The 23204-nt window shown below is 46.7% G+C and overlaps 1 protein-coding gene across 1 annotated transcript; it reads right to left on the bottom strand.

Annotated features, from left to right (window-relative positions):
* Positions 1–245: 245 nt before the first annotated feature.
* On the bottom strand, positions 246–23103 carry CAPN2 (calpain 2). Its single transcript, XM_005523305.3, has 21 exons — positions 22862–23103; positions 22035–22104; positions 15912–16030; positions 15403–15536; positions 14376–14544; positions 12408–12491; positions 10880–10965; positions 10171–10245; positions 9793–9953; positions 9303–9472; positions 8709–8720; positions 7001–7212; positions 6253–6289; positions 5549–5614; positions 5005–5062; positions 3966–4030; positions 2776–2844; positions 2368–2446; positions 2042–2158; positions 1580–1638; positions 246–959 (listed from the first exon to the last, which is right to left on the bottom strand). The coding sequence occupies exons 1-21, from the start codon at positions 23096–23098 to the stop codon at positions 936–938; spliced, it is 2103 nt and encodes a 700-aa protein (XP_005523362.2). The 5' UTR covers positions 23099–23103; the 3' UTR covers positions 246–935.
* Between the last annotated feature and the right edge of the window lie 101 nt (positions 23104–23204).

Below are 23204 nucleotides of genomic sequence, written 5' to 3' on the forward strand. Positions count from 1 at the left end.
TGATTTCAACAGGCTGGCTGTGGGGTATATAGTATCAATTATCTATCTTAGAAACCTTCAGCTGTTCAAGCATTAATCTTTTAAAGTATCAGCTTATCTAACATTTCATTAGCTCCAGCATGCTGGTTTTCCCCTTTAAAAGGCAGCAACTTCTGCTCCTGAAAGCAAAAGCTCTGCATGATGATCTGTCTCTAAGGGGGGGGGAAAAAGTGCTTATTTTTAGCAGAAATAACAGTCTGGCAAACTATTTCTACTCTTTTTATTTAAATACTTTCTCGTACTTCAGAGGAAGATAAATACAATACAGGAAATCAAGATTCCACCTGAAAGCATGGGCTTTCTCTTGGAAGAATCTTCTTGTCAACAGCCTCCTGCTCCAGCTTCACTTCAGCTCAATGCTCACTTTAGTCAAAGGTGCACTTGCTACTCAAATTCTTTAAAGATTATTTAACTAGAATAGTGCTGGGGCTTGACACAAAGCATACAAGGAACCCCTATCTGTGAGTTCAGGTGTTCAGTTACGCAATGCTACCTCTTTCCCAATTTCAGATATGCAAGATGTTGTTCAAAAAGCAACTTTTTAAAACCAGATTGTTAAGCTATAATGAGCTTTCCTTCCTGAAGTCATGTAAAACAATCCTTAAATACGAAGATATTAGCAAAGCAGTATTTTCAAAACTTGCACTGAGGTTTGATACTAAATTAAAGCCTTTGGCCAGAGGCTATATACGATAGTAGGCACAGATTGTCAGACCCATAAAAATGAGGTTGCAGGTTCTTCTGTGGAAGTAGAATTTTCTTCTTGTGATTGCATGCAGAAATCTGCTTGCTCTGTGTGAGTTAAGGCACATTCATGTTTGGATATTACTTATATGTAACTCAATTATCTTCACCTGATCATGCTCTTGTTGAGGTCTCAAGCTGGTGCCAGTGGCTCAAATGACAGTAAAGCACAGCCACTGTAACAAGAGAGAGAGGAAAACAAGGTTAAATTTAGTAAAAAGACCCATAGCAAGCCTGTATAGTCACATTTCTAGCATACAGTCAGCCTGTTGTTACAAAAGTAATTTTAGGATCTTTCCTGAGCAATTTAAATTTATATCTCATTTAGATCAGTTTTGGGATTCTTAGGTTCAGAAATGTTATGTTCAGGTAATAAGCAAGTCAAACACATGTAGGGGAGTACTTTTCTCCAAACTTAGTCCTTTCTACAGGGCACACATGGGACAGAAATAAGCAGATGTGAGCAAAACCATCGGACCTGCCACCTACATTTTGCTCTGTTGACAGAAAAAGCAGGGAAGAAGCCAAAATTACTGCCAGCAAAGGTATAAAGGGCTTCTGGTAAGTAACCTTGTCTGTTAAGAAAATAAGTTGTGATGTAGGTACATTTTTGAAAGGTAACCTTTCTAAGGCTGCTTATAAATACTCAAGATAGATAAATCCAGCACAAATATGAGTACTTAAAACCAGCCATCCTCAGTCAGAATGGAGCAGAACAGACTACATTCCACACACACCCCCTACTTTTCCCTCCAAAATGTAAACAAATGTTTTAGAGCTAAATTAAATTACTTACATTAACAAGGTTCAATTCTATTGTCCCACTTTTCTCAGTGTCCAGTTTTCTAAACATTTCTATGGTGGGAGAGAGATGACAGACAAGGGTAAATACAGGAACTAATTTGAAATTCTTCCCTTTCCTTGTGCTTCAGGATCAATAAGGAATTTAGTCCCAGAATCTAAAACTTGACAGTGGCATACACCCCAAGTCAGAAAGGGCCAGTCTAAAATCATTGTGCAGGAGCAAGACTGAACATTTTAAATTGTCTGCTATTTTTTAATCAACATAGAGTTGTTTGCAGGGAAGACTGGCTGTGGTTCAGCAGCCTGGCCTAAAAGACATTCCTGGCTTTAGGAGAAGCCAGATTAATATCTGAGGTTTGAATTTGTCTGAACCCCTTATCCTGGGCTTGTGGACAGTTATCCTGCTGAAATCACAAGGCAGCAGAGCCTGTCTGGTTACTAAGCCTGTACTCACTGAACAAGGTTTCGAGCCGAATCAAACACCGCACGAAGTTATCAAAGTCAATGATGAGATTCTCATCAGCAAAACGAGCCACGATGACCTGGTGTAACTGGCAGTTCAGTTTGAACCCTGAAAAGACCAAGGATTTAAAAGACTCCATTTCCAAAGAGTAAACACAGATACAAAATGAAATGCCTCATCTTGCGTGGTGGAAGGAGGGGAAGGCTCCAGAGTGCCCAAAATTCAGTAAGTTAAGATGGGACTGTATGGCTCTGAGCATCTCTCAACCCTGCTTGAAACTGATGGAATCCTATAAAGAGACAGATCAATATAAATACCTGCTGTTTCCAGTGCCCTCCTCATCTCATATGAGTTCATGGTACCCGATTGATCCACATCAATTTCTCTGTAAATTTTCTGCAAAACACAAAGTGAAACCTTGACAGTAATTCAGACTGTGGTTTGGCTTCTGGCAGAAACGAAACATTTTGAAATGCAAGCCTGCATGTTTCTTAAAACACTTTGCAGCATTGGTCTGACAGACTTGGTACTTATATCCATTTTTTTCTAAAAGTGGCTTTAAAAAGTTTTTTTAATGCAGCAGCCAGAGCAGATAAAGAGAAAACCTGTGGGGCTGCAGACACACAGTCCCTGCTCTGGGAAAGGTGACTGTGCTCACTGTATGGCATCAGTCAGTCTACAGCCAGTCTACGTGTGATTGTTCTCCCAGAGGGGTTGTGTCTTACCTGGTATTTCTGAATCTTTGTCCAGAGGGTGTGGAACTCCTTCAGTCCCAGTTTGCCACTCCCATCATTCTTCTCTGAGTTAAGGAAGTTTCTTCAGAGGGAAGAAAAAGGGGTTTCCTCTCCCTCTGCTGGGTTTACTTGCATGGGCAGTTGTGACTTAAAATATTGCAAACATAAAAGGGATTCAAGTCCTCTCGGAAGGACTCATCCTGTTGAATACACAATTGTTGTCCAAGATTTCTTTTTAAATCATTAAGATCATTAATTTAAATCATGACCACTGAGGCCATGATCACTGAGTCCACAAGATCTTTCTGCACCCCTGATGCAGATGCCTTTGCACTACAAGTGTAAATGAGCCAGGATGATGCCATTTTGTTCTGCACAGTGGGTTCAACACCTGCAGTTACTGGCACACAAGTCCTGGGTCTGGATTAGAACCAGGGAAAGCCGCAGCCAAGCCTGCTATTCAGAGACCTTCAGCTCTTGAGCAAACAGCTAACAAAAGAACCTGGTCATGGCACTGCTCCCAAAACCTGCCAAGGAGTCCTGATGGACTGCTGTATCTGGCACCAAATTACAGAAGAGTATCACCTTGTGTTGGTAATTTTCCCTTTCTCCAACTCTGCAATTCAACTCCCACTGCACAGAGAAGCTGAACACAACTATTCTTAGACCTGATCCTTCCTCCTACACTTTACCCATATTCTTAGGAGTAAAAACTCCTAAAATCCTACGTACTTTTTGCTTCCTATATGGCATGCCAAAACAAAACACTCTATTTGTTTTCCTCATTTTCCATTTGCTATGTCCCCATGGCTTTGTGATGCTTTTATCAACTCCAGCCAGGTAAGAGAGGTGAAACAATTCATGGCCATCCTCACAATGCTGAGAGCCAGGTGCCTTTTCACAGCACAAACATCACTTTGTCCCCAGTGAAACCAGAACACCCAACAGCTGGGAAGGCTTCCAAGCAGACTTTGATAGTGAATTTTCCCATTGCCTGGTGGGATTACACGTGTGAACAACAATAACAAGGGAGTGGCTTTTTCAGGGGAGTCAGGGTAAAGCCAGCTTCTCCACCTCAGGAGCCATTAGCACACCAGGATGGACCCACCAGGGAGCAAAGGCAGCTCGCCTGCTTCAGCACAGGAAGGGGAATATTATCTCAGAAGAGCTTTAAAGGATACATCTAACAGGTCAACCATTATTTTGCATGTCTCGATACTAAAGCCATCAGATTTAATATCTTGGCCTGTGAAGAAAGAGCAAAAGACAGGGTTATCACTGCATGCTGTACCACAGCACCTCCCTAAACAGCTCATGAGCTCTCCAACCAGCCTTTATTTGCTTCCAGCAGTGCCATGCTTTGAGCTGACCAAGAGGCTTTGGGTGCAAGTGAGCTGGGATGTGTCCCCAGGCAAACAGCCTGAGAAGTCTGGTTTGTAGGCGTGCTACAGGAATAAGAGACAGAGACAAAAGCTTTCCTGCTCTTGCTGTCTACCTGCAAAGTGGACTTCTGTGGACAATGTGGACTTCCAGCTTATGGAGGTCAGCAGGAGGTGGCTTCATGAAAGGCTGAGCATGAAGCCAAGCTCGGCAGCCAGCAACAGCCCATTGCTGATTACTGGCTGCTGCACACAGACATACGGCACAGTCCTGACCATCTGATAAGATTTCACTTTGGAAATTAATGAAACACTTATTTCTCTAAGCACTTGCTTCTTGAGCACTGTTTAATGGGAAGGAAAATAATGCAGAGCCAAGCTTCACAGGACAAGAAGCCCAGAGTTTCAAAGTTTCTCCTTCTCTTTAGGGACACCCCAGACCACTGACTGAGCTACTGCTTGAATCACTCCTGGGTGGTTCAATACTAAAACAGCAGCAATACCTCTCTTGATTATTATCAAGGATTATTCAAATCCATCCATCTTCCTGGCAGCCAATTCCCAGTGGCAGATGCTGGGACAAAAGACACCCATCTGTACCCTGCCAAAGCACACATCCTGTGAAACACCTTCTGGGCTGGCACAGCCCCAGCGTTTCTGCAGCCCTCTGAGGCAGCAGAGAGAGCACATGGTCGTGGCCATATGTGGAACAAAGCAGCAGGTCTGGGGCAGAGCCCAGGCTCTGACCCTGTCCAGGTCACTGGTGCCCTCTGTGCTCCCATGGCCATGGTGGAAACCTGCTGGTGGCCATCTGAAGCTGCTGTTGGAGGAAGGCACTTACGTTTAGCCAGGATTTTATTCAAGATGCTGCGCAGTTCGAAGGCGGAGATCTCTGCATCCTGTGGAAAACAAATTTTCCACCGTGAGCTGCGGACACCATCTGCAGCCTCTGATTCCTTTGGGCAAGTTGGCCAATTTCAAACACCCCTTTGAGTTCAGTTCCCTTGAATGGAAGCAAGTGGGAAGCTATCCCCACCTGCCATTCCCAGGAGCACCACCACTTCCCAGAGATCAGCGTACCCAGCAGTAGGGTGTGCCCGAGGCAAGAGCAGCCTGGGGAGAAGGCCCAGCCCAGCCATATGCTCTGCCCAAGGCCAGAATTCTGGCCCTGCAGAGATAAAAGTCAAGCCCACAGTTCAAAAGGAGCAGAGATTGTTCACCAGGAGGGCTCACAATCTGCTGTGGAAGCAGGTGGGTGACTGCACAGATTCCAGGATGCACAATTGAGAGCTGACTCTGCACAAGAGCTAAACTCTCCTGGGGGAGGCATCTCTCTTACCCACTCACCCATGATGCCAGAAAGATATTACCAGAAAAGCACTCACATTTCCTGCTAGCTGCCCAAAAAGCTTTTTAAAGCTGGGTTCGATGTCATCTTCACTGATCTCAGTCTAAAAGACAGAAACAGAGAATGTCAAAAGGCAAAAGGGGGAAAGTTTCTGCCTGAGAAAGACTTAATACATTTCCTTGCCCTTGGTAAAAAATTCAAATGGCAAGGTTGTAGGCACAAAGTGGTTTTTACTATGATTTTATTCAGTTTGATTTTCAGATGCACCTCAAAATACTGGCATTGTAAATGCTGGGGAAAACACCCACTACACATGTGGTAGCTGCATTGGTAGGCAAAACATCTCCAGCTCCAGCAAGACTAAACATATGGTGAGCCACTAGTTACTCCTGGAAACAGCATTACATGCAGAAACAGCCCTGCTGCTGAAAACTGCACTCTGGACTCCTGGAGAGCAAAGGGAATTTCCTGTGGCTCCAGTTAACTCTTCAGAGTGTACCTCTGCCTAGGAAGTCCAAGTTCTAGATAAAGGACAGCACTTGTTTCCATTACATTCCTGATTATATTTCCATTTGCTTGACACCCAGCTGTGGATATTGAAAAAACTTTTCCCATTTTCTCAAAGTGGGACAACATTTCTTCATAATGCCTATAGACAATATTGCCCTGAACAGGGAACAGGAACTCCAACCCAAACTTGCAACAAAATTATCTCAATTTAAAATATTTAATTTGATGTACCTCATCAAAATTGCCTTCAATTTCATCATCTATCACCCTAGAAAGAGAAAGAAATCAGTATTTAGATTTTAAATCTAAATCATTAAATCATTTACAAATTTTCCATATTTTTTAAAATATGGAAATAACAATGAACATTCAAAAATTACTGGATTAATCAGCTATGGACACCGCATAGCACAGTGATAGTTGTAATTTGCCAGCTATGGCAACAAGGGTTTGAAAAGACAATACAAATTGTGCAATGTCCTGCAGAGCCAGACAGGATTTTGGGCCTCTGCCTACTTAGCACAGGTACAAATCAAACATTGTCCATTCATTTCTTCTTTGAAACAGCAAAAAAGTGAGAGCCCTAAAGTAATTCTGATGTGTCTGATGCTGTCCCCCAGGTGCTGAGGGAGCACCAGACCTACAGATGGTGCCAAACACCCCTAAGGGCCCATCAAAAGCTGAGTATGTCCTCACACAACAAACATCCCGGGTTTCTCACTGCTGCAGGAATGTCCAGCAAAATATTACAGGATGGAGAAAGGTTTTTGTTTGCTTTGAATCGGGGCAACTCAATACAAAAGACCCCACACCCCTTCCTCAGGCTTTAGCCCAGCTGCTCTTCAAGATGTGACATGTCTAAGCCTTTTAAATTTAATTAAATAGTAATAGGGATAACAAAACAAATAAAAATAACAACAATAATAATAATCTTCCCCATGTGCCCACTGCTGTAACATCATCACCAAAGGCTACCTACGTGGAGTTTGCATTTTTTTCAGAGAAGACTCTCAGGCAGAAGTCCCCATTTTTGTTGGGTTCAAAGGTGGAGGGCACGATGATGTATTCTCCTGCAGGGAGCTTGAACCGGTTCAGCACCTCCCGAAGGTTGATGAAGGTGTTGGATTTTTCCCGGGCTTTGTTGGTCAGGAAGAAGTTTTTGCTCAGATGAATATTTGTCCGGCCAGAAAACTTAGAAAAAGCAAAGAGAGGGAAAAACCCCACTGCAGTCTGCATCTGCTTACATTTACAAATTAAAAATATCATAGATATGTCAGTCAGCTATGTCTGGGGAAAAGAAAATAAATAAAAAAAATAAAAGAAAAAAGATGTCAGTTTGACAGAACTGAAAAATAAGAGAAAGGGGGTGGGACTCCTGAGATGTGTCTGCAAATGCATTTTGCAATAAATAAGCAATAAATCATTCAGGTCATGCATTTGCTTTGCAGATGATGATGGGTGGTTGAAGACATTGGGAAAATTCTGCCACCAATAATTTTTTCTTTAAATTGAGATGACACATGAGCCATGTCCCTCTGGTCCCCAGAGCTGATGCCACCTGCAGCTCAGCTCTGCCTCTGAGGTCAGGCTGCCTATGAGCAGAGCCTGCTCATGGAGGCCTCCAAGAATAAAACAAAACAAAATAATGAAATAATATTTGGAGTGTAACATCTAGTGGAAGGTGTCCCTGCTCATGGCAGGGGTCTGGAACTGGATGATCTTTAAGGTCCCTTCCAACCCAAACCATTCAATGATTTTGTGATCTTCCAGAATGGGGTCTTTTTTGCAGGGGTCCTTTGCTGGGCTGTTTCAGCCATAGAAGCCAACTTCAGGAATGTGCATCTCTAAGAAACCTCCTCCTTCCTGTCCGCCCAGATTTTTAAGAATGAAGAAAGAATTTAAAAAAACCTGTCAGACCTGCTGCATAGTAGGAGACAAAATTCCACCTTTTGAGGGGAAAAAAGTCATGGGACTGTAGCTAGAATATTTTTTCTTATGAAAATGAGTTTTATTAAGCACTAGGGGAGTGACAGAGCACTGCTAAGGCATTAAAAAAGTACATAAGAAATTTAATTAGCCAGTAGCCCCGTTTCTTTTGCTGATGAAAGCATACTTTACATAAAAGCCTCTCATTTGGGCACAGCCTCAGCAGCCACAGGATGTCCCAGCCGCTTTGCACAGACCTTCACAGGGACAGCAAACCCAGTAATGGGTTCAGTCCTTCCTCTGAGGAGCAGTAGCTCAGAGGCATTGCTGCATTGCCACGCCTCTGTGACCCCCAGGGTGTACTATTAGCTGCCTGCAGGTAGAAATAGACAGAAACCAAAACAGGTAATGCTTAGGGAAATGAACATAAACACCTCCTTGGAATATTATTCATGAGGCAAACATGAGCTCTGTGCAAACCTGGAAAAAGCAGCTGTGCTCTGGGAGAGAAAGTGTGGGGCTGGGCTGGGAGAAGAGCCACAGAAGAGCTGCTTTGGGGAATTTCTGTAGCACTGAGCACCCTTATCCCAATCCAGGACACTCTGAAAATGCAATGTGGGCTCAGGGGCCCTTCCAGAATAAATGGCCTCTAACTGTGCAGCCATGTTGTCCTGCAATGGAGTAGGATCCTCTGAACCTCTTCTTCCCACCAGCCATTGAGCCCCAACTCTGCACCTCGACCACCAACCCATGCCACATACCTCTGGGGGCACCTGCAAGGAGAAAAGGAGAGAGTTATTAGCTTGCTGAATGGCATTTCCACCTGGTTTGCACCATTACTTAGAAAGGACATCCACATTCTTGAACAAAAAACAACAAAAAAGCCAACACCAAAAAGAAAAAAATACTTGGCTTGAGGGGAAGGTGGGTGTCGGGCACATCACGCAAGGCCAGGTGCTGGCTCAGCTCCCAGCTCCATCCCTGAGGCAGGTGAGGCTCACCTGGGGCAGCGTGGGCACAGCCTGGCACAGCCTGGCTGGTTGTGGCTTCCTGCTGAATCTTCTCCCTGCAGCCCACCCTGATTTTTATTGTAGGCTCAATTTCTCTACTATTCCTCCCCATCTCCTCTTTCACACTCCTGCCTCTCTGACCCCTCTATCATCAGGAGAAGAGACAGGGGCTAAGCAAGACAATAATGCAGCTTTTTGTTTCTTTACGGCTTCCTTGCTGCAGCTGCTGTCCAACTCAACCCATCTGAGTTTCGATGGAAAGCCCAGCATGGGAACTGCACTATCCCATTTACAGGGGGAATGATTTTCCCTTTTCCTCCCACGTTCCTGCACAGCCTTCCTTGCCTCATAGATCGCAAAGCCGATGGTGTGCATGTCCTCCCCCATCTTCCTCTGCTTCCGACGGTGCTTCTGGATCAGCCCAACGAGGAAAGTGCAGCCCCCCTCAGGATCATCGGGGTCCTCATCCTCTTCCTCCAGCTTGATCAAATACTGCGGATTTGTCCAGAAAGTGTCTGGGAAGTGAATTTAAGCAAACTGCTCAGAGGCTTCTTCAACAGCAACCGTGATGATGTTTGAACATGTCAGCTAGGACAGAAGTGGCTCTGACTGCCAAACTCAGCTGTGAGAAGAGAAAACCAATGCCCTGCCCTGCCCACTCCCACCCCAGCCTTTACAACCACAGCTGACCCTCATCAGGGAGCCACATTTCCCAGACACCTGCACTTTTTGGAGATCAGTCCTAGATATCCCATCACCCATCCCAAACCATCTCCTGGAAGCTCCCAGAGAAAGCACAAGTGGACAAGTAAAAGGTTTCTCCGGTTTTTCTTACTTGGGTAATTCCTGCAGCCCCCTGCAGTGGCTCCTCGCCTCCAGTTCCCATCCAGCTTCAGCAGGCTCCACTTCTTGTACCTGTCACTTGCCAGGGTGTCTGGAGTCAGGTTGCAGATCTCCAGGCGGGAGTAATGCCTCAGGAAGTCATTGAACGCCATCCTGTGGGAGGCAATGCCACTGGCAATGTCTCCTCAGGAGGGACAGGTTTTCCATACCTCGTCCATCCTCCCTCCCTGTCACTGTGGTTTAGCGCTATGGTTTGGGGTGAATTTGCACACTCATCTTGGAGAGCACACTGGGAGAGGTTACTTTGCATGAATAAAAGCAGAGCAGTTGACATTCCCTACTGCTGGAATGGGAGCCCAGTGACACTCACCAAAATTCCCCATCTTCGTGTCTCCTGGTCAGTCGCTCCCGCACCTCAGGGTCAACACCACTCCAGTTTGGGCAGCTGGAAGAGAACCCCACATCAGCTACCATGGGAAAGGTGAAACTCTAACGTGGCTTTTCTGGCACAAGATCTAACTTTCAGCAGATCCAGAATTCTCAAACCACTGCAGAATTAAAAAGAGATGCACCTGGCACATAAAATACCTCACGTCTCAAATATCCAAGGGAAGGATGAGAAACAGAGTGTTATTTTTAGAAAGTGCTAATGCCTGGACTGAGACAGAAAAAGGAAGTCAGAATAAAAACTGCCCAGCCACAGAAGTGAGTAAACTCCAGCATTGATGGCTAACAGCAGAAATAGATTTTTAAAGCCCTTTTAGAAAGTGAGTTTTCAGAAGCTCACCACTGAATCCAGGCTGGTAAATAAGCAGAAACTCCCGGGAGCTTTCTAGGGTTCACCAACCAAACCACTGCATCTTACACAAAGACTGGAATTTGCATGAGAGGCACCACATCCTGTGATGGCTAGGAGGGAGATGACAGTGAGGGGATGCTTCTCTCTGAAACAGTTCCATGTGACACCACATCCAGACAGGAGTTACAGAGGAATTTCAGGTAGGAAACACAAAAGCACAGAAACATGACTGCACCCCTGCAGGAAAGGGCTACTGGCAGCAAGTAAGCCATTGACTCACTTGTCATTCCATTTCCCAGTCCACTCCACTTCTCCCCAGGGGTTTCGGATTCTGATCAGCTTCTGCATTGCTCCTCGGAAGTTCACCTGATGGGATCAGAAGTGTATGGAGAGTTACCAGGGACTCAGCACCACACTCCCTCCCTCATCTTCTACAGTAATTAAAAACACAACAGAGCAAGTATCTCAGTTCTAGGCATGACAACATGCACACATCTGCTCGAAAAGACATAAGTACAACTGATTCTGAGTGCACTTCACACAACCAGGCTTGTCCAGACAAGTTTTACAAGCATGCGCAAACCAAAGCCCATGAAAACCAAAATGTCTGATTTGTGCTGCTAAAAAATCACCTTTGATAGGATTACAAGCAAAGGGAATGTAAAACTGCTATACAAAAGCCAAAAAGCAGGTACAGAGATATTTCTTAAAGTCATCACTTAGATATAAACTGTCTATTCACATTCAAATGCCTTTTTACCCCCCTGCTTATATATAAGAGGAGCCTGTTACAACAGCCAGAACACTCAGACTGGCCACAACCCCTCTGACCACACCAGTGCCCCACAGAGCAGCAGCCTCAGCCCCTCCTCTTGCCATCTGCTGGTCTCTGCAAACACCCAGAGGCCAGGCCAAGCCCAGCTGTGAGAGCTCCAGTGGGAGCACCACTGCTTCTGGGGAGCACACAGCATCCACGTGAGGCAGGAGCTGGTGCACCTCTGGAGCCTGAATCCAAGAAAGCTGCAGAGCAGCAGCACAGTCCAGAGATGACACCCCAGCTGAACTACCCTCACAGAGTTTGCACAGACCTCCAAAGGAACAGCCTGGCTAAATCATGCCTACTTGTGAATGAAGGTGAACAAACTCCCTCTTCCCGGCTTTTGCTGTGAGAAGACCAAATGCACACCCACAAACCAGCACAGCACGTCAGCAGCTCTTTACCCCTCACCCTGAGTTTTCAGGAATTATTTTGGAAACAATTATCAGTGAGCTAACCAAGAATCCACTGCACACATGGAAGGATGCCATGATCTGCTTCCTTGGTTTTGTCTTGCCTTCACCAGTCACCCGCTCTTGGGCAGGCCCCTTGTGTTTGAGCACCAAGCCCAGCTGAAAGGTGCTGTTCAGCAGGCACTTCAGGGACAATAACACGTGATTTTTTTTTTTGCTAGGGACACTTCTTGCTGTGCTTCTAAGGTACAAAGTGTGGCCTGCTGTACAGAGCTGCACTGAAGGGCCTGGTCACCAGCAGAGGGTAGCATGCCCTCTGCACAGAGCTGCTCACCACCCTGCTCAGTGGGAAATAGCCATGCTTATGGAAAAACAGGGTTTTTTTTTTTTTGGTCAAACACCCAGAAAGGCAAATCTCTGTTTATCCAAAACATACCATCTAATTAAGCATTCCTTCAGAAGGAAGAGACTCAATACCCAATTCAGTAAAACAGGTGACACTTAAGAATTGCAGGGTTGAAGATGGGATTGTGGTTGCCACACACAAAAGCTGCTGCACCTTGGGGTGGCACACCTACCTCCTCTGCCCCGGTGACCGAGTAGGCGTGCCCCTTCACCAGCTTCTGGGAAGTGACAGCTTCTGTTTCTGCAGCACTGGTGATCTGGAGGAGCAAAGGACATCAGTGATTGCAGCTTCCCACGGGCAGGGGATCCAACAGAACAAAGCTTCCCCCTCCAACTGTGCTCTCATCTCGCTGTGAGGCTGCAAGAGTGGCTGAGCTGCTGCACCAAGGCAACAAGTGTGACAGAGCAGGGAGAGGGGACAGCAGCACACATGGTGGTGCTGGAACCCCAGGGACCACGTTTGTGCCATGGGTGCAAATCAGAAGCCTGGCACTGCAGCAAAGTTCCCTCCTGGCTCCAAAACACTTGGTGTGGTGCAGCCACTCCTGTGCATCTCCAAAGGGGACACAGTGGATAAACTCCATATTCTCAAGGGACCAGGAGAAAAATGGGGTGACCAGCCTGAAGCTACACTGGGATCACACCCAGGTCCAGCAAATTTCAGGGTCAAAATATCCCCTTCATCTCCAAAGCAGGGCGGGAGGTTCCCCTCCCTTTCCCCAGCTCTGCAGCAAGGGAAGAGGCTGAACTTTGGATGCCATCCATACCTGAAGGCACATCCCCTCTCAATTTTTCACAGCCATTGCTTGGGCAGTCTGGCCTTTAAACATTGCAGAGAAAAGTCACTTATTGCCAGACAGCGGATGTTTAACCACCTATGAAACATGTGGCTATCACTGTCTTTCCACCATTTCAGAAGTTTGTGACCTTTAAACAATATTTGAAGCTTAAACAAACAGAGAGGATTGGATTGAGCAGGCAGGATTCCTGCTGTCAATTCATAGCTTATTACTGCCCCTCAGCACACTCTCCATTTAATGCTTAATCTCTGTGTCCCTATTTCTCTTGCAGATGAGAAGGAAAGATTTTACAAGTTTTTTTTTTTTTTCAAAGGATAAACACAGCAACAGTTAATTTACACTACAGAAAGTGCCAGCACTTATCAACAACATAATATATTTACTCTCCTCCCCAACCACCCAAGGGATTTGTATCAGTCTGGGGCAAAAATCCAGATGTCAGATTCTTATCTAAATACAAACAAGTAAAACAGGCCTTGAAAATATCATGAAGTCAAATTGACATTAACCAAGCACTTTTCCTGCTGTGAAGCTTCCCTCTCCTGGGACTCTGATTTAACTTGAAAAATGGGAGGAAACATTTACATTTATATTATGAATGGAGTTTTTGTAAACAATTTACCTTCCCTTTAGACATAACTAACATGCAATCTCATTTGGGAGGAGGGTGATTACCACAATAACAATACTCAGATTCATTTCAGTAAGGCTAAAAGCAATGCTGAATCCTTGAAGGCAGGGCCAAAGCTCCTCTTTCCCATCTGGGTCCAGCTTCAGACAATGTGTCTTCCCATAAAACCTTTTAAAGGTCTGGCAACAGTCCGAGACTCTCTGCTTCAAGAACAGAGCCCAGATTTTTTGGGAACATTTTAGGTACAACTTGTGCAACAAAAAGGCTGCAGCAAGGATGGACATTGTCACCTCTGACCACCTGGCTGCAGGAGCCATTAGCAGCAGCTCTCTGTCCAAACCCTCTTAGCCTGTGCCATCCTGCTGCCAAGCTAAGGCTTTCTTAGGAACACAGATGTTCATCAGGACCCCATACAAGTTCCCTGTGTTGTTCATTACCATGAACCTACTAAACAGCAGAAGGTCTCATGGAAGAGGCACAAGGGAGGGAATGAGCTTTTTACATGAACTAAAGATGTTTTGTTTCAGCCTAACCCCCACGAAGAGCACATGCTTGGGTCACATTTGTGGGTCAAATTCAGGTACAAGGCAGAGCAGGGAACCATAGGCAGAGGGGACTGGCATCCTGTGTGCAGCTCCTGCAGGTGCAGCAGAGGTCCACCCCCAGCCTGTGTGCACGGCAAGAACCCAGAAATAAACCTGCTAACTCACATCAATGGAGCAGCCAAGGAGAGAGCCTTTCTGGAGTGCCTTCTGAATGATTTTGAAGAGGTTGGGGGGTGGCTTCTGTAGCTCATACCATTCTGCAATGCCACCGGTGAAGTCCTCGAAGCCTTCGGTGGTGCTGCCACCAGAGAGGGACTCATATGATCCGTTCAGCCTGCACAAAATGGGAGACAGACACAACCATCAGGTTCCCTGCTCTCCTCTTCTCTCACACACACAGCCATCAGGCTCCCTGTTCTCATCTTCCTTCAGGAGAGGCACTCAATGTGCCAGCTGTCACGGCATTTCTGCTTTCAGGAGCATTACAGCAGCTACAAACGTGACCCTCAGCTTTGCTTCTTAGACCTCTGTACTTGGAAAGCCCAGCATAAAATATTACACAATCATGCATACACCTTGCAGGTTCAGTCACACCAATGACAGGAACCATGAACAATATCTGAAGAAAAAAATAATATATTAAAAAAAAATTAAGACCAAACAATTTTCCCTCTCTAGTTCTACAGTTTTTAAATCCCTTTAAATCCCTTTATGGGTCTGATTTTCAGCAGATCTAAATTTCTTAAGTCAATTCAAAATTGTAGAACTAGAGGATAGAATTCCTCTCTGGCCAACCCAAAAATGGAGATTAAGGTATGAGCACGGAACACAGACATGGGCACATGGACTGATGTGCTTTGCACACTGAAGCACTGCAGCTGCCAAGCCCTCAGAAGTGCACAGAGCACATGAAATGGAACTTCCCAGGCCCTGGTGACAGCAGATTGCTCCAGGAACAGCTTCACCATGAAATGCAAGAGCCACTTTTCTTGGCTGGCAACAAATCCAATGCTTTTGGCTCCTCGTCTTAGGCATCTGTCAACAACTCTGTACCAAAGGAGCCATTGTGGGAATCCCCAGAAGCTGCAAAGGCTAATGAGCAGACTGACACTTTAATGCACAGCATCCATGCAGTTGAGGATTCTATGGAGAAGCAGGGATGTGAGTGGGGGGAAGCCTGGCTCTGACTCACTTGGCGTAGGCCTTCTCCAGCAGCGCGCTCCAGAACTCGCTGCCCTCCGCCGAGTGCACGAAGAGCAGCTCCCCGTTCTTGGTGGGCAGCCTGTCATCCACCACCACGTCCACCCACTCCCCATACTGCCAGAACTGAGGGAAAGAGAGCACAAACATGCATCACCACCTCATGCTGTGCACTCCTGTCACCAGGACATTTATCTTTGAATGGCGATTTCCCTGGGGGAAAGGTAATCCCTGTCCCAGCCAGCTTCACCCACCCTGTTCAGGGATGCACATGCTCAGCTGGCTCTTCTCAGGGAGGAAGGACCACAAAGGCAGCCCTTGCTCCCAGATCTTTGATTAATGGCCTTGTTCCTTCCACCACCCTTTTTAGATGTCTCCTTTTTTTCTGTCTGGCTCTTTGACATCCCAAAGAGCCATGCCAGGAAAGATCACACATGGATCACACATAGCCAGCCACACTGGCTCCTGCCCAATAAGGGGAAAAGGTTGTTTTCCACATACCTGGAAGTGGAAAATTCCTGCATATTTATCCTGGAAGCTCTGGTCTTTGGGAACAACACGGGCCAGAATCTCTTCATTCAAGGTGAGAGAAGCAATGGCTGCCAAGAGCCAACAGTCCCCTGTAAAAAGAAAAGGAAAACAAAGCCCAAACCAGACAGCATTTATTATTCAAACTTTAGTTTTTGCACTGCATCAGGATTGTGCATTATAACCAATAATTCCCTCAGCTGAGATAGGATGATCTTTCCCATCACTTTATCTCTGAGACAGATCAAATATATGAACGCAAATACTCTCCAGATCCAGGCAAGTGTTTCCTCAAGACTAAAGTCATAAAAAAAAGTCAAAGCAGGCTTTTTCTGACCTACCACCACAGTTATCACCCATTCTGGTGCTGTTGGAAAGAAAACTTAATATTCAATTGAGTGCCTGCATGATAGGAAGCAGCGCAGAGAAGAGGCAAAGAGCCTGTGGGCACACACAGGTACTTAGGGGTGCAATTTCTCCTCAAAGGGACAGTGTTTTCTCAGGCACAGGCTGCATTCTTTTCCTTTCCCCATGTTTAATAAACATGTTGCCTTGCTATCCAGAGACTTGTCCTGTGGGCAAGCTCCATTTAAGGTCTCTTGCCATCCTCCCTGCGAACAGGAGCTCCTTTCACCTTACACATCTCTGGAGGCTCTTGCTCGAGGCCTCTCTGTTCAGTCCCATGTCTGGTCTCCAGCACAGTCACGGAGAGGCAGGAAAGGCCTGAAGGCAGGCACTGTTTCCCAGTCCCACACACCTCCTCATCCTGCCTGGGATGGAGCCAACACACACCAGGCTGCACACCACAGGCTGCCTGGACAGTGTTTTTCACACCGTCTCCAGCCACGCAGAGGGAGGAAGAGACTTCAGCTCTATAAACATCACACCTCTACTTTCTGTAATTCTTTTCAGAGCCCAGTTTTACTTTATCAGAGCAGTTACCCTTCTGCTCAGCCACGGCCTCCTGCAGCCCATTTGTGCGGTGGTCGGAGATTTAGAGACCCAGGTGATACCCTGAGTGCCACAGCCTGACACAAAACTCCTTGTTACCTTTACCAGATCTGCTGTTCCCCTGCTCTGTGAGCAGAGGGCAGTGGGTATTGCACCTGAGATCCCACAAAAGAGTCCTGCAGGACTGCAGGTTCAGTGTGTGAACCTGCCACAGCTGTCAGCAGACAGAAGCCAGCAAAGCAGCAGTGCCTACACAGCCACCTCTCTCCCAGGGGAAAAGGCTCAAAAGCTTGTGGGTGAGAAGCTGGGATCCAAATGGGAGAAAGTCTCAGGGTGAGTTAATTCTAAAGCAGCCCTCGAGGTCCACCCTCAGGCCCAAATCCATCACTGCTCAGACAACAGCAGCAGGAGCACGGATAACCTGCAGCTCTCTCCAGGCTGCCCTTGCTTTGCATGGCTGACCCCAGCAGTAGCTCCGTGAAATCCGTCTGTCCCACACATCTTCTCACATCTCAGGAAAGGTAGAAGGGAAATTGCAGAATAATTTCAAAACCTAAGGTTCTTGTACTGCTTCACAGCCCAGAGGGGAAGAACATAAAACTTTCCCTTCAGTCCTGCCTCTGGCTGCTTGCTCTGCAATGGAAAATTCAGCATGTCAGAGACATTTTTAAACAGGAAAGTCACCTTGCTATTCTCCTGTGACAGGCTATGAAGCAATGATGAAATTCCCCTCCCTTCTCTGTCACAGCACATCCATCTCGCCCTGCAAAGTGGTGACTCCTCTCACTGCCTCCTTCAAGGAGCTGAGACCCTCTTCCCTGGGACCTGCATCCAGAGGTAGCAAAGGCATTTGCTGCAAAAGACAGGGCCAGGAGGAAAGAGTCTGGCTCAGAGGGCAGCTGTCACACCATTCTTCCCAAAAAATATTGGTATTTCTATTCCATACCCTGGGCAGGGGCTGGGCAGGCAGGGAGAAGCACAGGCAGAACAAATGAACAACTCAAATGGCAACAGCAGCTCAGGAAGGCTTGTCCAAGAAGCTGATCAAGCCTCCAGATTATGAACATACACTTTAATGCTGTAACACATCTTTGAGTCATGCTTCCCCTGGAGGTAAGAAGCACGGAAATTCAAGGAGAAACTCCCTCCAGAGGACCTCCACACCCACAAGCAGAATTTGTAAAGAATTTCCTTTACCTTCTAGCTGTCCCATCAAGGCAGACTGAAATCACAGCCTGTTGTAAAATCTCTCAGTTGAACCTTATACTGGTTTCTAACAAGAACTTGGAGTCAAACACAAATCTTAACTCTGACAACTCTGGGCAAGGTCTTGAGGTTTAAAGGCAGCTGCAGCATATATGGAAGACATCCTTTGGTTTCCACACTTAAAAGCACTCAGTAGCCAGGATATTATCTCTTCCTTTGTGAACAGCCATCACTAAAAGCACACCTGATAATTCAGACCCTGGGTGAGAACAGATCTTGTGATCATACCTGGAATTTTAGCCTGCACTAAGCAAGCCTGAGCAAGGTCATTACCAAATAATCTGAACTTCCAGAACTGGTGCTTCTGTAAAGTTCTTGACAGTGATTTTCCTTTGACAGGGAAGAAAAGTACAAGGAGAGGCTGACAGACAGGTTGCCCTGAGTCTGAAAGGAGTGTTACCAAGGCTACATTAATCATAAATAATTTTTGTAAATGAACAGTAGGCAGAACAAGGTTATCAGAAAAGGGAATATTATCAGGCTGTGAGTTTATCTATAACACATATTAACAAGAAGCCCTATTATTTGTCCTGTCATGCTTACTTTTTCTTGCTTTCAATGTTTTATTGTATTTGTTATTTCCATATACCCATCTCTGCAGTTATCTAATCTCCAGCTGTAACAAGAATGTTAGGAAAAAAAAAAAGTAATTGCAAGGTGAGCATAAATAGCCGTAAGGGCTTAAAATTAGCCATTCTGGAAAGAAAAGACAAAACACACCCATCAAATGCCTGAAGGGCTGTAAGCAAAAGGCACCTCCTCTGGTCACTGCACAGCTCATGTAAGAGTATGGGGTAAAAGGGAAAATGTACATTCTGCCGATCACAGACTCATCATTGTTTTAAATCAGTCTTAGATTAACAGCTACTGAATGTATTCATATTAATACCAAGGCACTCCAGAAAGTTTTCTTGTTACAAACACAAGGCTGTGGCAACCCACTGGCAGTAAAGTGGCTGCCAGCATGAGAAAACCGTGGGACTGATTTTCTAAATTCAACCTATTCAGTTTGTTATTCTTTCACATGTTTGTTACATAAGGAGGAGACACCTGCATCCAAACAGCAGCTGGAAGATCCTGTGCTGTTTACACCCCAGTGTTGTGATACCATGGTGACATCTATTACAAAAAAAAAAGGTGGTTAAGGGTGAACCAGGCTTCTCTGGCTTCAGATCCTCCCCTCAGCTGTAATGAGTCACCACACCTCATGTGCTGCCATTTGGAACAAAATACCATCACTGACTTTGCAGATCTGATACTGCAAAACCAACTCCAAATACTCGCCTTCAAAAGTTTCTCCTAAGGAAAAAATCCACAAAACAACAACAAAACCCAAAAACAACAAACCAAAACAAAAAAAACCTCACAAGGCCAGAATAAAGGATAATCCAAATCCCAAGGGGCAGAACTTTGGTGTCTGGAGAATCTTTTCTGCACTGATGATCAGCTATGCCTTATATGCACCAGTTTCTTATAGTCCAGGTCAAAAGCAATGAAACAAATTCTTTGCACCAGGCCAAAGACTCCTGAGCTAGAAGAAACTCTGCTCCTTAGCTGAGCTGTTTGGCAACACATTCCCTTTCAAGAAGCTGCCATGCAGATGTGATGAGTCTGTGAGCTCTGGATGCTTCATCTGTCCCTGCAGTTCTCCCAGATGTTCTGAAGGGCTCAGCAATAGCAGCGGAACTTCCCATGGGCACAGGTCTGCTGCTTTTTGATCAAGCCTTTTGGGGGATAAATGTGACTACAAAAGCTTCCTATAGAAAAGAAGCAGCATAATAAAAAGTACAGGTTTTCAAAAGCACTTGACATCTTCCACTGTAATCTTCTCTATAACATCCTAAAATGTGACGGGACATGAACATTCAAAGTAAATACAAAGTTCAAGTAAATGGAAGCTTAAGCAAATTTGTCAGTACAAATGCTGGTGTCAGATAGGGCAGTGGAAAAAAAAAAAAAGTTAAAAAAAGCATTTTTACGGTGCATCTGCCAGCCCCATTGGGAAAAGAAGTGAAAGAGCAGAGAATCCATCCAGGCTCTTAGGAACTCAGTGGCTACGCAGAGATAAGATCAAAAGCATCTAATTTTTAATCAACAATTGTCACACAATACGAAAATCCTGCCCAGATTCATGAGAAGACAGCCAGGAGAGTCATCACAGTACTTAGTGATGGTGAAAAAGGAGATACAAACAAGAACACTGACAGCCTCTGATTCAGATATAGTCAGGAGGTACAAAAATACCAGCTGTGAGTCATTTCATATCCTCTGGTGATCCCATACAAGCCCATGAGAACATCTGACTGCTCCAAAGACCACTAGGGCAGCAAATGCTTTCATCAATTTAAAACAGAGTTTGGTATTAGCAACAGCAATTTCACAACTTGAAAATGAAGCTTCAAATCTTTCATGCTCTTGCTGCCACAGCATCTGGAGAGAAAAGCTGGAAAAGCAGAAGGCAGAAAACAACTAAGTGACTCCAGAAAACAGCATCTCTACAGATATGCCAGATGTTGAAATGGCATTACAGTAAACTTTAATTTCGATTTGAAGAACTTCTTACCATAAAGTTTCACAGTAAAAAGAGATAACAGATGTCTGGCAAGTGTGTTAAAGCACTGGGACATGTTTCATGCCAAACCAGTGATGGTGGGAGACATGGTATTGGGTGGAGAGAGCACAGGAAGGAAGCTGGTGACATGGCAACAACCTAAGGTACAACAGGGCCTAACCCACACCACCAATGGTACTGGGGCATGAGGAGAACAAAGCTCATAATCTAAGTATTTTTACTGTCATGGATTTTTTATACTTATTGTGTCTGATTGTCAAAGCACTAACCTGAAAAACTTCTGAATGAGAACATAAGCACAAAATATAAGCTTCTCTGCCTGTTACATTTTTGGACACGAACCCACAAATAGCAGCAGTGGGACTAGAAGCTAAGAAGTCACAGTGTGGTGAATATTGGAAAGCAAACAAACAGAACTTGGTTCCTTTGCCAAGTGCAGCAGCACAGTACAGCTTGTATTAGTCATGTTTCCTGCATAAGAGCTTTCTCTCAACCGTGTTGTCTGTCTAATCTAAAATCCTCTCACTACAGATATGGAATAGGAACCTATTGCTTTCACTTCACTTTATTTCTTCTCATATCTCTGCAGACATCCTCCACCTGAAACCCCTTCTGTCAGGCTAGGCAGGAGAGGCTTCCAGATGGGGATAGCTGTGCACTCCCAGCCAGGCTAAGCCATTTATTCCCCACTGTTCTCTGGCACTTCCCTGCAGCTCCCAGAGCTCCCCTGGAGAGCCCCACCAAGGGGCTGCCATTGCACAAACTGAGCAGAAGCCATGGCAAAAGCAGAGGGATCACAGGCTGGCCCACCCCTCCCGAAACACCCCAGTTTTGTCTTCCTCAAGAGCTGGCAACTGGCAGGAAAACCCCCATACAACTTCTTTTCTCTCTACAGCATCTCCCCAGGTTTCAGGAGGCTCCTCCTGCTCGGCAGAATTCTCTCCCACTTGGGAAAAAGAAGTCCTGCTATGCACACAACTGCTCTTCCAAGCAGGCTGCTAAAGGCAGAAATGAGTCAGGCTGTTCAGGGATGTGAACGTGGAAGGAACTGGCCACGATCAGAAAAGCCATCAGGAAACCAGTGTGTGCCACCCCTGTTTGGTGCACACGGAAAGGCTGTGCTCAGTGGCCACACACACGGTCCCCACCTGCAAATGCCAAGGAAAGGTGAGAAAGGTCTGATTTGGTATGAAGGGAGGTGGTAGGATGCAAAAGGAGGTATTTACAGAGTGAGTTACAGCCATGTGGAAACCATGTTGTCCTGGGGCAGCACCACATGGAAAACTCAATTTGTGCCCCCGCCTTACCCAGTGCCCCTTGGCAGATGTCCGTGCGAGTGGCTCCGCCGGCTATGAACTGGGGGCTGGAACACAGCTCCTGGGAACAAAACAAACCTTGCATTACACCGCAGGCAAGGCAGGGAACAAGGCCTCACTTGCAGCGAATTAACCAAACCATTGAGCACAGCGGATGAACACCACAGAGACGGAGCAGGGCAGGAACGGGTGCGGGCACCAGACACAGAAAGCACAGTGAGAACGGGAGCTGGTGAGCAAAGCTCGTGTGCAGCCATCTCTCACTTCACAGGACGTGCCAGGAGGTGCACTGGTTCTCACACGAGCACACACCGCCCTGCCATTACCTCTCCACCACTGACTACACCAAGGTCTTTCAGAGGTGCCCGGAGGCACCCTGGAGTCCACCCGACCCCATGGCTCCCATGGCTGGCAGGGCTGCTTCGGGAATAAACCACAGGGTGCTCAACTCGTGGCTCTGCTGAGGGAAAGAGTTATCGGAAGAGACGGCCCCAAGCGCTACCCAAAGCGATCTGTCCACACGGAGTGTTGTGGATGGAGAGGAGAACGACTTTTGGGATTTGTTTGTTTCCCAGGCAGAGCGGATCGCTGCCAGCCTGTCCCCAGAGCGAAGGGGAGCCCCCGGAGCCCCGAGCATCCGCGGCTGCACGGAGCGGCTCTGCAGCGCGGGGAGGGCTCGCACCGCGCCCGCCGCCCCCGCACCATTCAATCCACCCAAATTTACGGCGTGGGCGAAGGAGAAAACCCGGGTGACGCTGTGGAACGACGCTACCGGGAATCGATGCTACCGGGGATCCCCCCCTGCCCCGCCGCCCTACCGTGGGTCTGCGCCAGACGACGCCCTGTGTCTTGTGCGAGCGGGGCCCCAGCTCCAGGTAGCCGAGGGCGGCGGGGCCGGCGGGGAAGGAGGGGTCCTGGAAGAGCCGCCCCCCCTGCAGGCACTCCTGGCGCAGAGGCTCAAAGCGCTGCCCCAGGTAGGGCACAGCGCGGTCGTGCTGCCCCGCGCCCGCCGCCACCGCCCGCTCCTTGGCCAGCGCCTCCGCCATCCCCGCCATCGCCGCCACCGCCCCGCCCGGCACCGCACACCCCGGCACGGCACATCCCGGCCCCGCCTGCCATCCCTCCCCTCGGCCGGCAGCTACGCCACCGCTCGGCACCGCC

Source organism: Pseudopodoces humilis, chromosome 3, assembly GCF_049639895.1.
Source record: "Pseudopodoces humilis isolate 2021_Gansu_Grassland_sample_001 chromosome 3, ASM4963989v1, whole genome shotgun sequence".
Taxonomy (NCBI): Eukaryota; Metazoa; Chordata; class Aves; order Passeriformes; family Paridae; genus Pseudopodoces; species Pseudopodoces humilis.